The 13,246-nt window shown below is 42.4% G+C and overlaps 1 protein-coding gene across 2 annotated transcripts in view; it reads left to right on the top strand.

Annotated features, from left to right (window-relative positions):
- The first annotated feature begins 2,929 nt into the window (after window positions 1-2,929).
- Window positions 2,930-13,246, top strand: part of cdh13 (cadherin 13, H-cadherin (heart)) — a 527,392-nt gene continuing 517,075 nt past the window's right edge. For both annotated transcript variants that reach the window (XM_042301487.1, XM_042301486.1), the window contains exon 1: window positions 2,930-3,119. In XM_042301487.1, coding sequence (XP_042157421.1) covers window positions 3,075-3,119 — 45 coding nt within the window. In that variant the 5' untranslated portion in view covers window positions 2,930-3,074. The remainder of the gene's footprint in view (window positions 3,120-13,246) is intronic.

The raw sequence follows: 13,246 nt of genomic DNA, 5'->3' as shown, positions 1-13,246 counted from the left end.
GGAATACAGGGAGCCAGCTGTGTGGCATGACCTTTTCCCTCCCATACTAACAATGGATATATGCACACATTTTTTCATCATCATAATATGCAACCTGTGTGTGTGGGGCTCTGAATTTTGTCACACTTTTTTTTTCTTCATTATCTCTTGGTTCAAAGTTCATCTCATCTTTCTCTTCAGGAACATCCCTCAGCTTCATCCCTCTTCAGAGTTATTTGTCTGGCATAAGAAGACTGAACGACACTTAGCATGAAGATTAACTTTGCACATTGACAGCTCTGCCACCTAAGAAGGAGAGATGGGCAGTAATAATAGACACCTGACCTTTGGGCCTAATATGGAAAAGTTTTATATTCACAAGGTAACCTTCACTGATGGGCGTGGACTTTCTGCTCTCCTCATGATGCCTCCCCTGACATTCATTCAAACCAAACCTGTCACGCCCTGGCCATAGAGAGGCATTTTATTCTCTATTTTGGTTAGGCCAGGGTGTGACTAGGGTGGGCGTTCTATGTTTTTTTTTCTATGTTTTTCTATTTCTTTGTTTTTGGCCAGGTATGGTTCTCAATCAGAGACAGCTGTCTGTCGTTGTCTCTGATTGAGAACCATACTTAGGTAGCTCTTGCCCACATGGGTTTTGTGGGTAGTTGTTTTCTGTGTCTGTGTTTTCACCATACAGAACTGTTTCGATTTTCATTTCGTTTCACTTGGTTATTTTGTATTTTGTGTTCAGTGATATTAAATTAACATGGACACTTACCACGCTTTGTTTTGGTCCGATCTTTCCTGTTCATCAGACGAAGAAGAAGTTCGTTACAGAACCCATGGCCATCATGCAGTACCAATACCTATAAGAGATGCAAAAAAATCGCAACATTCAATTCTATTAAGCAGGTATTAACAAAGCAACCATACAAATCATATACCATGTTATCTTACATTCTCAGGCACTATAACTGGCAGTGTCATGCTTCAGTAGGATTTAGACAAGTCATTGGATCACCCTGAATAACAATCAAAAGGGTAATGTCTCTAAACAAGCATAATTGGTCTTGGACTGGCATCTCGACATACCACAGCTAATATCCTAACAGTCTATGTGGTTCAATATCTCTACAATCAGGATCACATCAGATACCTGTGGCTATGGGTTTCAGACAGTTCATCATTTCCTGAACTGAGGAGAGGAATAACAGAAAAAGTTGAACATGACTGAATAATTAAAGGAATGTGGGTGCTGACAGACATGTTGAAAATGTATCTCATAAAGCCTGTCCGGCTCTACTAATTACTTTCCTCTTCAGAAAGACAAAATAATTATTGTGTATGTCTCTAAGCTATTACTGAAACATCCAGCCCTTTGTTTAGCATGGTCATGATCATATGACATATTAGCAACAAATTATAATAAAATGGAGCCCAGTTGGGGTCTCAACTTACTGTTGAGAGTTAGAATAGTACAATACACAAGATCGCTCTGTACATATAAATTTGAGTTTTCAACAGTGACACAACTTTGGATTTAGTGCAGGGAGATAACTTATTTCAGTAAGATAAACACTCCAAACAGCCTACCCGACCGCTCAGAGGCGTCTGCATGGTCCTAAAGCCTTGTTTTGTTTCACATTCCAATCATAAAACTGGGGGGAATGGAATTTCCTCCCCAGTGAAAGTTGCAGCTCTGGTTTTTAAACCCGGTGCTGAGTTAATGTGTAGCGGCTAATTGTATAGCTAATAGGCTGTCTGCTTATAGATCGACTGAGGTGAATGAATGTACAGCAACCAATGTGGTAATGGGTGGGGTAATTTTTGCTTGTTTTTGCTGTTCTCCATTTTAACGTTTTTAAACTGTATATAAATGAGCTTCAACTTTCTTAAAATGTCTTAGATGCAGGGATACAGCAAATGCTGCACTGCATAGTGCAAGTTCAGAGAAGAAGACCAGACCACATCATAGTGCAGCAACTCACTCCCTCACAACTTCCCCTGATAACATCTGAGTGAGTGAGTGAGTGAGTGAGTGAATGGAGTGAGTGAGTGAGTGAGTGAGTGAAAGAGGGGGAGAGAGAGAAATACAGAAATACAGAGAGGAGAGAAGGTGAGAGAGAGAGGGATTCGCTTGCTACTATGGATAGGGAATTCTTATTTACCAAACAGCACCTGCGTATTGGAAGAGAGCCATAGCATAGGGCCACAGGCTATAAGACCCATCAAATCCTATTATTTTTTCTAGCCTAGAGGTAAAGAACACATTCTGTGTTAAAGAAGTCATATTTTTCTGAACTTAAATGTGTTCGATTTACCAAAGTGAGGTCACAGCAACCATCCGTTTTTCTGGGGCTCCGGGTGAATAGCGTTGAGAGGCAGTATTTTCCACCCAAACGCTACTCTCCGCTGCCACGATTTCATCTCGCGCCCTCGGAAAAAAAACATGCCCCGGGGCTCAAGGCGCGCAGACTGAGGGAATAAAATGCCACTTCTGACGGGCTGTCAAACTCCCACATATTTCCAAATTAACTAGAATACATTATAGTGAGATGATGAAGCCAGCGCTTCTTCAATAACGTCATTTCACGAAACAGTGCATGTCAACACATTTAACGTTAATATATTGGCTATGTTCTCGATCTTTCATTTTAAATTACTGATATCTCTCAATAATGAGACATGCATTTGCTCATCTGATATGCAGGCATATCATTATTTACAAATCGAAAAAAATATATCAAAGGTTGAGGGCATCTACTAGTTGAATATTCAAACACATATGCATGTGTGTCAGTCCATGTAAATTGTCTATAGATAATACAAATCAGACCCAATACTTTTTTCAGATTGATACAGATGCGTTATTCCGGCTGGTCTAAAAAAAAATCCCCCTATAAATCTATTGGTTGTGGTCTCGGCGGCGCCTCTATCCAATGCTTTGCTCATGAGGCTGCAGTTCTATTTGGGAAGTTGGCAGCTCGCGACAAGCTCTTTACTCTCACGCTCGCAGTTCGACTCTGGAATTATGAGCAGAGCTGGTCAAACCTGTACCTTGTTTTGAAATTTATTCCCAGAGAATTGAGACCATGGAGATTGGCATCCGCATCCTCATTGTGTTCCTCGTCTCACAGGTAAGCAGGATCGTTTTATGTGGCAATGCATAGCTCCCTCCCGCATTTGTTCATCAATGATTTATATTCCAGTCTTTAACATGCACTTAACTAACTGCAAGGGGGCAATGTATATTTGCATTGCATAGCCAACGATATTGCATGCTTGTCTACATAGATTGAATGAAACCTAAATATAAAATAAAATACATTAAGCCAATATAATTTCAGAACGGTGAATCGTACAGTAACTTAATAGCACGAAATATATGATTGGGAAGCAGTCGAGGAATAAGACTGCCAATTATTTACATGTAGCATTTGCGGCACCTAGTCGTTTTGGGGAGTGAGTGTCGAGTTTGGCATTAATCTGCAGCGGTCAGACATTCTGTTTAGATATGCCGTTCATATTTAGCCGTCCATTAAGGACATTGGGGGTAATGTGTGGAGCTATGTGCAAATCACGGCCGAACATTTGTCTCTAGCCACATCTATATTCCGCTCAGCTACAAAGTTGAGCGTTTCTTTGGCTCTGACTGTGTTCATGTGGGTGAACGAACGGTGTGAGGGGAGGATTCACATGGCAGGCAGCTCTTGAGCTCTCTGAGTATAACTGAAGCAGTCAGTGTCTAACTTGAATAATAAGGCCAGGGTGGTATTGGACGCTAGGAATGCAATTTAGATGCATGTTCTTGTATTTATTTCCCCTCTCCGTTTCCCTTTGACAGCCGCCTCTAATGTAGGCTATACTTGCTCAGATAACTCGCTGCCAATCTTATCTGGCATTCCTTTGGAGAGACTGATAACTTGGAGCAGATGCCTCCTTCAATCACACTTTGCTCTATTTAAGTGCTGAAGGGCAACATAGCTGAATAATGACAGAGCAAAATCAGCCTAGTAGGCGACCAATTTTCAAAGCCTTGGTTGTTTGTAGGCTATTGTTGCTCATCATTGCAGAATGAAGTCGCAATGAAAATATGAAACATGGGGACATTTTACAAAGTGTTCACTCAACAGGTGCTGTCAACTGCCTTGTTTGAGACCTGGATTCCTAGTAGGCAGCATCAAAGGTGACCGCTGTCCGGTGAACACCCAGTTGTCTATCTCCGTCAAAGGGCAAGGTGCAAGCAGTGACAGGCGCAGAATTAATGGCCGGCTTTTCCTCCGCATTTTGACCATCACGATTGGTAGCTTTACTTTTCATATTTATTAGTGTTGATAGATGACATGGTTATTATTGTGTGTTGGAGCCCAGATGTTTGTTACTCAAATTTTGCTATGAGTAGATGCATTCTCAGGCTACCAAACAGACTCCGTTTTGTACTGCTGCTAAACTTAAACTGCATTTATTTCCACTGATGTCTGGCTAAAATGGCAGAAATAAACATACATTGTTAGATTAATAAATAGAGTTAATCGGGTGCTGGGTGCTACATGTAAATGAAGGAGAAATAAAAGTTCATTCCTGCTGCATCTGGAGAGAATGTGTCCCAGACTGTTACTGCCAGAGTTGTCTGGCTCTCTGTTGGCCCAAATGCCAGATCAACACAACTTACATCCAAGTTCTTATAGCTGTACCCTATGCCTCTACCATGTCCTGTTATCCCATGTGTACTATCCCATGTTAATCTGTCTATAACCCACTGAATACAGGCCAATATCAGTATATTACTGTACACTCTGTGTGTGATCAAGTGAACCACTGTTATTTATAGCAAGCAGCCCAGGTAGGGCGCCAAGTTTGCCTCCAGAATAAGCTGCTGCTGTGCCCCCCATAAATCCCTGTATTTGAAATGAAACGCTAAGCAGTTGAGAGCCTCAGCGATGATTCAGAATAAGAACACCACAGCCGGGAGGTGCAGGTGCCAATATTTCTCTATCTCTCTCTCTGCCTTTCTCCCTGTCTCTGGCTCTCCTTTTCTCCCTTCCTTTTTTTACCTCTTTTCCTCTGAAGCAGTCTTGTGGACCTGGAGACGGTTTATTTTATAGACTTATCTAAGTATTTCCTCAAAAGGCTCAGCACAGTGCACTGTGCAGGTGGTTTTAGGGAATGAAAAGGGAAAGATAAAGGGCAAGAAAGTGATGGGCCTCTCTTCTGTAAGATGACTGCAATACAGGCAGTAGTTATTTTCTTCTCCGCTAATACCTGGGAGTCAGTCAGCGAGCTCGGCCGGAAAGATAGATTTGTTACTCTGGACGTTTATGGGTCTGGTGGTCAACAGACTGTTAAAGTCCCCTCTAAGCCACCCTGCAGTGTGAGTGTGACAGGGGGGTGTTGGCAGGGTCCTTTAAGGTCATGGAGTCCAGGGGAATGTTAAAGAGACCGTTCAAGGGGGAATGGGAGAGCGAGCGTTACCTTGGTGGCTGAAAACAGACAGACAGGAGTGCCCACCTCAGTGACCCTCCTCTCCTCTAGCCCACGGCTCACTCCACTGATCCAGCAGTATCAAAGAGAAGGGACACAGCCATGGCCACATGTCAACTCCATTTATTACTGCAGCAGCAGGTGCAGGGACAGGGGACTACACACACACCCCACTGCCTGCCCGTGGCCAGTTAGACAAACACACACACACAAACACACACATAAACACAAAGACACATACGGTCATATCACTGCCAAAATTCGAAATGCACACAAGCAAATTTGATTTGCTGAGAATATAAATCTTAGCCCTACTGAGGCGAGTGCTCAGAGGTAGAAAACATCTCTGTTTTAGTGATCTTATCAAGCTTAGCTAAGCCAAATAGTATAAACTCATCCCTCCCTTCCCCACACACACAATTCCTAGCCATGCCCTCAATTAACCCTTTAGCCTACTTTTACATTGCACCTTAAAGTTTGGGAGACGTTTTGGATACAGAGCAGGCTAAACCACATTCCTCCCAACATTCTGTATCTGATGTTTGGTGTTTTGAGGAGCTTTGTATTTCCTAGTGTTAATTATGTCTGGTGAAGGATCACAATAAGTCCAATGAAGGAAGCCAGTCATTAGTGCAGATGGCTATCACATTCTCTCTCTCTTCCTCTCCCCCTCTCTCGCTCTCTCTCTCTCTCTCTCAACTTGTGAGGGGTGCAGCACTCCACCCAAGGTCAGCCATGGACCTGATGATTCTCCTAATTGCAGATCTCTCACCCCCAGATCTATTTGTGGGACTGGGTTACAGATGAACACCAAAACAGGCTGTTATCACGTCATCAGCCCTGGGCCATGAACACACAGGTCAGGTGGCTTGACCCCAGCATCCTCCTACATGTCACGGATGAGCTGTGTGTCCAGTAGTAATGAGTGATTATGGAGGCATTAGCCGTTGGAGGGTTGAAAGTCTTGCTCCCCAGTGGTGTAATGAAGGGAAGGTATGAAAGGAGAGAGCCAACCCTGTGATGTTAGAGACGTTGGAGAGCTCTTAAGAGTTTATTTGGGTGTAGCTGTTATTGATGGCAGCCATACTGGAGTAAAAGCTTCCTGGAAATGATGATGCTGACGGAAATGCACCTGCGTGAATGCACACACGCACACACGCACGCACACACACACACGCACACACACACGCAGACACACACGCACGCACGCACGCACGCACGCATGCACACACACTGTCTTAATGGAAGACTAAGCGAAGCAGGGAGCGAGCAGATCTCCAGTGCTCTCTCCCCTGATGATTGTGGTTCAGCGGTTCACTTTAATGGACTGTAAGGTCTTAACTCTGTTCACGGAGGGTTTGACCTTGTGGGAAAGTGAACCATCCATATCTTCTCTGCCTGGAGCAAAGCAATTTAGCTCTCATGGAATGGAGGGGTAGAGGACTGCAAGGTAGGACTGGAGGGGGATGTTTTCCCGGCCAGGAAACTCTGATAATTAGAGTAAATACTGTATGTCCCCAAACAGAGAGCTCTCCATTTGAATATATCCAGGTTTAATATCGGCCTGCTGTAGCCTAATTATACAAAATGCCAATGGATATAAATTCAATGAATGTGACAACTGAAAAGGTTTCTGTCATGGGCAAATGAAATAATGGCTTGTTTGTGTGCCTGTGTTAGTGTAGAGAGAGAAAGAGAACCTTGTGAACTGGCAGACAGTGTTTGGCTGTATTTATGTTATGAGCACACACATGCACAATCACACACACACTATCCTAGTGGGCACCAAAATTAACTTCCATAAAAAAATCCTATTTTCCCTAACCCTAACCTTAACCCATAACCCAAACCCTAAACCTAACTCCTAACCCTAAATCTAACTCCTTACCATTACCCCTAACCCTAATTGTAACCCTAACCCTAATTGGGGTACCCTAACAGGGTAGCCTAGTGGTTAGAGTTTTGGTTAGAGTGGTTAGAGTTTTGGACTAGTAACCAAAAGGTTGCAAGTTCGAATCCCCGAGCTGACAAGGTACAAATCTGTCGTTCTGCCCCTGAACAGGCAGTTAACCCACTGTTCCTAGGCCGTCATTGAAAATAAGAATTTGTTCCTAACTGACTTGCCTAGTAAAATAAAAAAAAACTAACCCTAATTGTACCCCTAACCCTAATTGTACCCCTAACCCTAATTGTACCCCTAACCCTAATTGTAACCCTAATTGTAACCCTAACCCTAATTGTACCCCTAACCCTAATTGTAACCTTAATTGTAACCCTAACCCTAATTGTAACCCTAACCCTAATTGTACCCCTAACCCTAATTGTAACCCTAACCCTAATTGTAACCCTAATTGTAACCCTAACAGTAACTGTAACTCTAAACCTAACCCCTAAGCTTAAAATAGCCTTTGTTCTTGTTTTACTATCCTTGTGGGGACGTTTGGGGATTTTACGTCCACACAAGGAAAGAAGAACCAACACACACACACACACACATGCAGACGCACACGCAGAGCAGAGTAAAGTGGAGGAGGAGGGGAGATGGCAGTGGTATGGCGTCACCCTGTTTCCACGATGTCTTCATCTCTTCGTCTGTTTGCTGTCATCCTTCCGTCAGGCAGATAATTGCTGGGGAAGAGCTGCAAAGCCCGGGACTCCCAAATCCTCAGTACAAACAGAAACAGCCAGGCAGCCAGAGAGAAAGGGAACCAGTGACTGTCTGAGGCTGAGCATACTGCACTGCTAGCAGGCAGTCTCTGTTTCCATGCCAGACTCTGTCTGTATCACTCTCTCTCTCTCTCTCCATTCTCTCTCTGCTCCCTCATTCTCTCACATTTAAAACATGTATTCATGAGTACTCACGACTCACACTCTCTCTCTGTTTTTCCTACCTCCCATTCAAATTCACCAACAACACAGACAGAACACATCCCAGTCAGAGATGCACACAAGCACACATTGTGGCTTTAATTTGTGTCTATGTGTATGGGGGGGTGACAGAGCACATGCTCATTATAAGGCTGTGTTCCTGTGTCCTCTGTCTGTGATGATTCCATCCCGTTGTATAAGTAAGAGCTACTGCGTGTGTCTGTGAGGCTGAGACTATAGGAGATGGTAATGATCTATCAGTGTGTAGTAAGGTATTGAGAGAGAGAGAGCCGGTATGTGAGTGCTGCTGAACCCTGGGCAAGCATCATCTACTCAGCAGGCTCTGTGGGAGCCAGACAGACCAGCCTGCTGAAAGATGAGAAAGACGCTACATGAGGCATGGTAATATGGAGCTGCTTACGGTGTACTGTATTATACGCTGTACGATCCCCCTGTATTATACAGTGCACTATCCCCGTGAATTATACAGTGCACTATTCCCCTGTATTATCCGCTGTACTATCCCCCTGTATTATACAGTGCACTATCCCCGTGAATTATACAGTGCACTATCCCCGTGAATTATACAGTGCACTATTCCCCTGTATTATACAGTGCACTATCCCCCTGTATTATACAGTGTACTATCCCCTGAATTATACAGTGCACTATCCCCGTGAATTATACAGTGCACTATTCCCCTGTATTATCAGTGCACTATCCCCCTGTATTATACAGTGCACTATCCCCCTGTATTATACAGTGCACTATCCCCCGTGAATTATACAGTGCACTATCCCCCGTGAATTATACAGTGCACTATCCCCCGTGAATTATACAGTGCACTATTCCCCTGTATTATCCGGTGTACTATCCCCTGTGAATTATGTATATTTTTTAATATTTTACCTTTATTTAACTAGGCAAGTCAGTTCAGAACAAATTCTTATTTTCAATAACAGCCTAGGAACAGTGGGTTAACTGCCTTGTTCAGGGGCAGAACGACAGCTCGGGGGTTTGAACTTGCAACCTTCCGGTTACTAGTCCAACGCTCTAACCACTAGGCTACCCTGCTGCACTAGCCCCACTGTATTAAAAGGGTTGTGAAATACTAATGAGTGGCGTGATGATGACTTTGGTTCTTAACAAGGAGAAGCGCTTCCCTCTGGATGGGGAGGTGTGTGTGGACGCATGGCGATGGGAATGATGGATGACAGGGGGGAAGATAAGTGGGAGGCAGAGAGAGATCTGCATCTCCCTGATTTATGATGAGTGCTGTGTGTGTGTGTGTGTGTGTGTGTGTCACACTCCCGCTGATTGCTGCACTTTCACTGGAGCAAACTTTTTACATACTCACCTTTTCACTTCTCTATTCCTCTGCCTCTCTAACTCTGTACCTGTGATTTTATGACTCTGTCCCCAGCCAGTGCGTCTCTGAGGGGCTGAACTCTCTGTGCCATTTCAATGTGGCCTAGCATTACAGCAGTCTCTTGGAACAAGCCAAATGGAACACTTGTTCTGAATGTAGCCCATTATGCCCTTTCCCTGCCACCCTCCCAGCTCAGCGAGAGGGTGGTAACCAGTGGAGACATTAGAGGCCATGGCTCTCTTCAGAGAGAGGTGGTCCTTTTTCACCCCTGTCTCGTGCTCTCCCCCCTGCTCGCTAGTCCGCCTGTTGCCTTTCATCTTCTGTAATCCACATCAGAAGGTGTGAGCAGAATGTCACATCTGGGAGAGAGGGAATCAATCAACCTGCCTCCACCCCGACAACCGCAGTACTTCCCCTGGACTGCAAGATGGCGACATGGAGCCAGATATCCTATTGGGATGGAGACCGGGACAATGCTTTTCAGATCTGCCTACCTACCCAGCCCCATTGTTTGAAGTGTGTGTTTTCGAAAATGCTTTGCCAAAGCAGATTGGAGATTAAACATGTGAACTTGGCTGTCAGAAGTGAGTTCCCATTGGAGGACTAGGAAATAGAGCATACAAACACACTATATTGGTAAGGAGGTCGCTTGCAGGCAATTAGAATAGCTTTCCCCTTTTATTGCTTTTGATGTCATCGTGTGGTGGATGAGTGAGCCAGTACTTTAGTCTGCCTTTGACTGGGGGCTGGAAGTTAAATTGATTTCATTTAGATCCAATTAATATCCTCTTTTAAGGGTTTGGTGGTTGTGTAATGCAGTCTGAAATGATGGGTGAAATAGAAGGGATGTTATTGCCAATGATCTTTTCCATACCATAGTCATCATCCACCATATACAGTGGCTATCATAAGTATTCACCCCACCTAGTATTTTTTCACATGTATTTGCATTACAAAGTGGGATTAAAATAGATTTAATGTGATTTTTTGTTTGTTATTGATCTATACAAGATACTCCATTATCTCCATGGCTCCCGAGTGGCGCAGCGGTCTAAGGCACTGCATCATAGTGCTAGAGGCATCACTACAGACCCCGGTTTGATTGCGGGCTGTATCACAACTGGCCATGATCGGGAGTCCCATTGGGCGGCACACAATTGGTTCAGCATCGTCCAGGTTAGGGGAAGGTTTGGTCGGGGTAGGCCGTCATTGTAAATACGTTTTTTAATATTTTTTAAATAATAATAATAATGTCATTGTAAAAAGAAAATAATATATTCTATAAACATTTACAAATTAATACAATTAAATAACTAATAGCCATTGCATAAGTACTCACCCCCTTTGTTTAGGCTTAAAAAAGTGGCTTAACAAATCACATCAATTAAATGGACCTATGAAATAATAGGGGTTGACATGATTTTTGAATGACTACCGCTTCCTCTTTCCCCATACATACAACATCTGAAAGGTCCCTCAGTCAAGTATTGAATATCAAGCACATATTCAACTACAAAGACCAGGGAGCTTTTTGAAAGCCTCATAAAGAAGGGCAGTAATTGGTAGCTGGGTAACAATAACAAATCAGACATTCAATATCTCTTTAAGCATGGTCAAATTAGCATTATAAATTGGGTGGTTCGAGCCCTGAATGCTGATTGGCTGACAGCCGTGGTATATCAGACCATATACCACAGGTATACGTTGGTAACCAGTTCATAATAGCAATAAGGCACCTGGGTTTGTGGTATATGGCCAATATACCATGGCTAAATCCTCTATCCAGGCACTCCGCGTTGCGTCATGCAAAGAACAGTCCTTAGCCGTGTTATATTGGCCATATACCACACCTCCTTGTACCTTATTGCTTAATTATATTATGCTGTGGATGATGTATTAAACCACCCAGACACATCAAAGACACGGTCGTCCTTCTGAACTGAGCTGCAGGACAGGGTGTCACCATGAGGTCAGGAGGTCATTGGTGATTTTAAAACAGCTACGGGAACAGCTGTGATCGGAGAAAACTGAGGATGGATCAAAAACATGGTAGTGACTCCACAATAATGACTTAAATGACAGAGTGAAAATAGATGACAAATATACGAATACAAATATTCCAAAACATGCATCTGTAAGCAACCAGTGGAGGAAAAAGTAGCCAATTGTCATACTTGAGTAAAAGTAAAAATCTACTTGAGTAAAAGTTTTAAAGTATTTAGTTTTAAATAGACTTAAGTATCAAAAGTAAATGTTATAGCAAAAATATACTTAAGTATCAAAAGTAAAAGTATAAATGTTTTCAAATTCCTTATATTAAGCATAATTTAATTTTTAATTTTTAATTTATGGCAAGGGGCACGCTCCAACACTCAGACATCATTTACAAATGGAAGCATGTGTTTAGTGTGTGAATTAGACCATTTTCTTGTCCTGTTAATCATTCAAAATGTAATGAGTAATTTTGAGTGTCAGGGAAAATGTATGCAGTACATCATTTTCTTCAGGAATGTAGTGAAGTAAAAGTAAAAGTTGTAAAAAAATATAAATAGTAAAAAAAACTACTTAAGTAGTACTTTCAAATATTTTTACTTAAGTACTTTACACCACTGTAGGCAGCAAGGCACTAAAGTAATACAATTTTTAGCTTAAATGCAAAGCCTTATGTTTGGGGCAAATCCAACACAACACATCACTGAGCAACTGCCTCCTTATTTTCAAGCATGGTGGTGGCTGCATTATGGTATGGGTATCCTTGACATTGGCAAAAACGGGAATTTTTCAGGATGAAAAGAAACTGGATGGAGCTAAGCACAGGCAAAATCCTAGAGGAAAACCTGCTTCAGTCTGCTTCACACCAGACACTGGGAGAGGAGTTCACCTTTCAGCAGGACAATAACCTATAACACAAAGCCAAATCTACACTGGAGTTGCTTACCAAGAAGATGTTCCTGAGTGGCCAAGTTACAGTTTTGACTTAAATCTGCTTGAAAATCTATGGCAAGACTTGAAAATTGCTGTCTAGCCATGAGCCCCAACACCTTGAAAAGAAGAATGGACAAATATATTGCACAATACAAGTGTGTAAAAACTCTTATGAGACTTACCCAAGAAGACTCACAGCTGTAACTGCTGCCAAAGATGTATCTAACATTCACTCAGAGGTGTGAATACTATTTTAATCCAGGTATGTTAGTGTTTTATTTTTCATTCATCTTAAAAAATATCTATAATTTTTATTCCACTTTGACATTACAGAGTATTTTGTGTAGATTGTTGATGATTAATTACAATTAAATACATTTTATCCCACTTTGTAACACAATCAAATGTAAAGAACTCCAAGGGGTGAATACTTATGATACCCACTGTACTTTGTTTTGTAACCTGTACAATGTTTGATGTGTAGTATCACATCCATCATGTAGCATCTTACTGTAATTCCATTACATCAAACATGAGAAAGGCAAAGAATCCCTTTGAAGATTGTATGACCGATGACCGTCACTTTGATATGAACATTATGTGATAGTAACAGAATAGGCA

Source organism: Oncorhynchus tshawytscha, linkage group LG19, assembly GCF_018296145.1.
Source record: "Oncorhynchus tshawytscha isolate Ot180627B linkage group LG19, Otsh_v2.0, whole genome shotgun sequence".
NCBI classification, from domain to species: Eukaryota; Metazoa; Chordata; class Actinopteri; order Salmoniformes; family Salmonidae; genus Oncorhynchus; species Oncorhynchus tshawytscha.
Note: the sequence above shows the minus strand (reverse complement) of the source record. Positions and strands in the feature narration are given on the sequence as shown.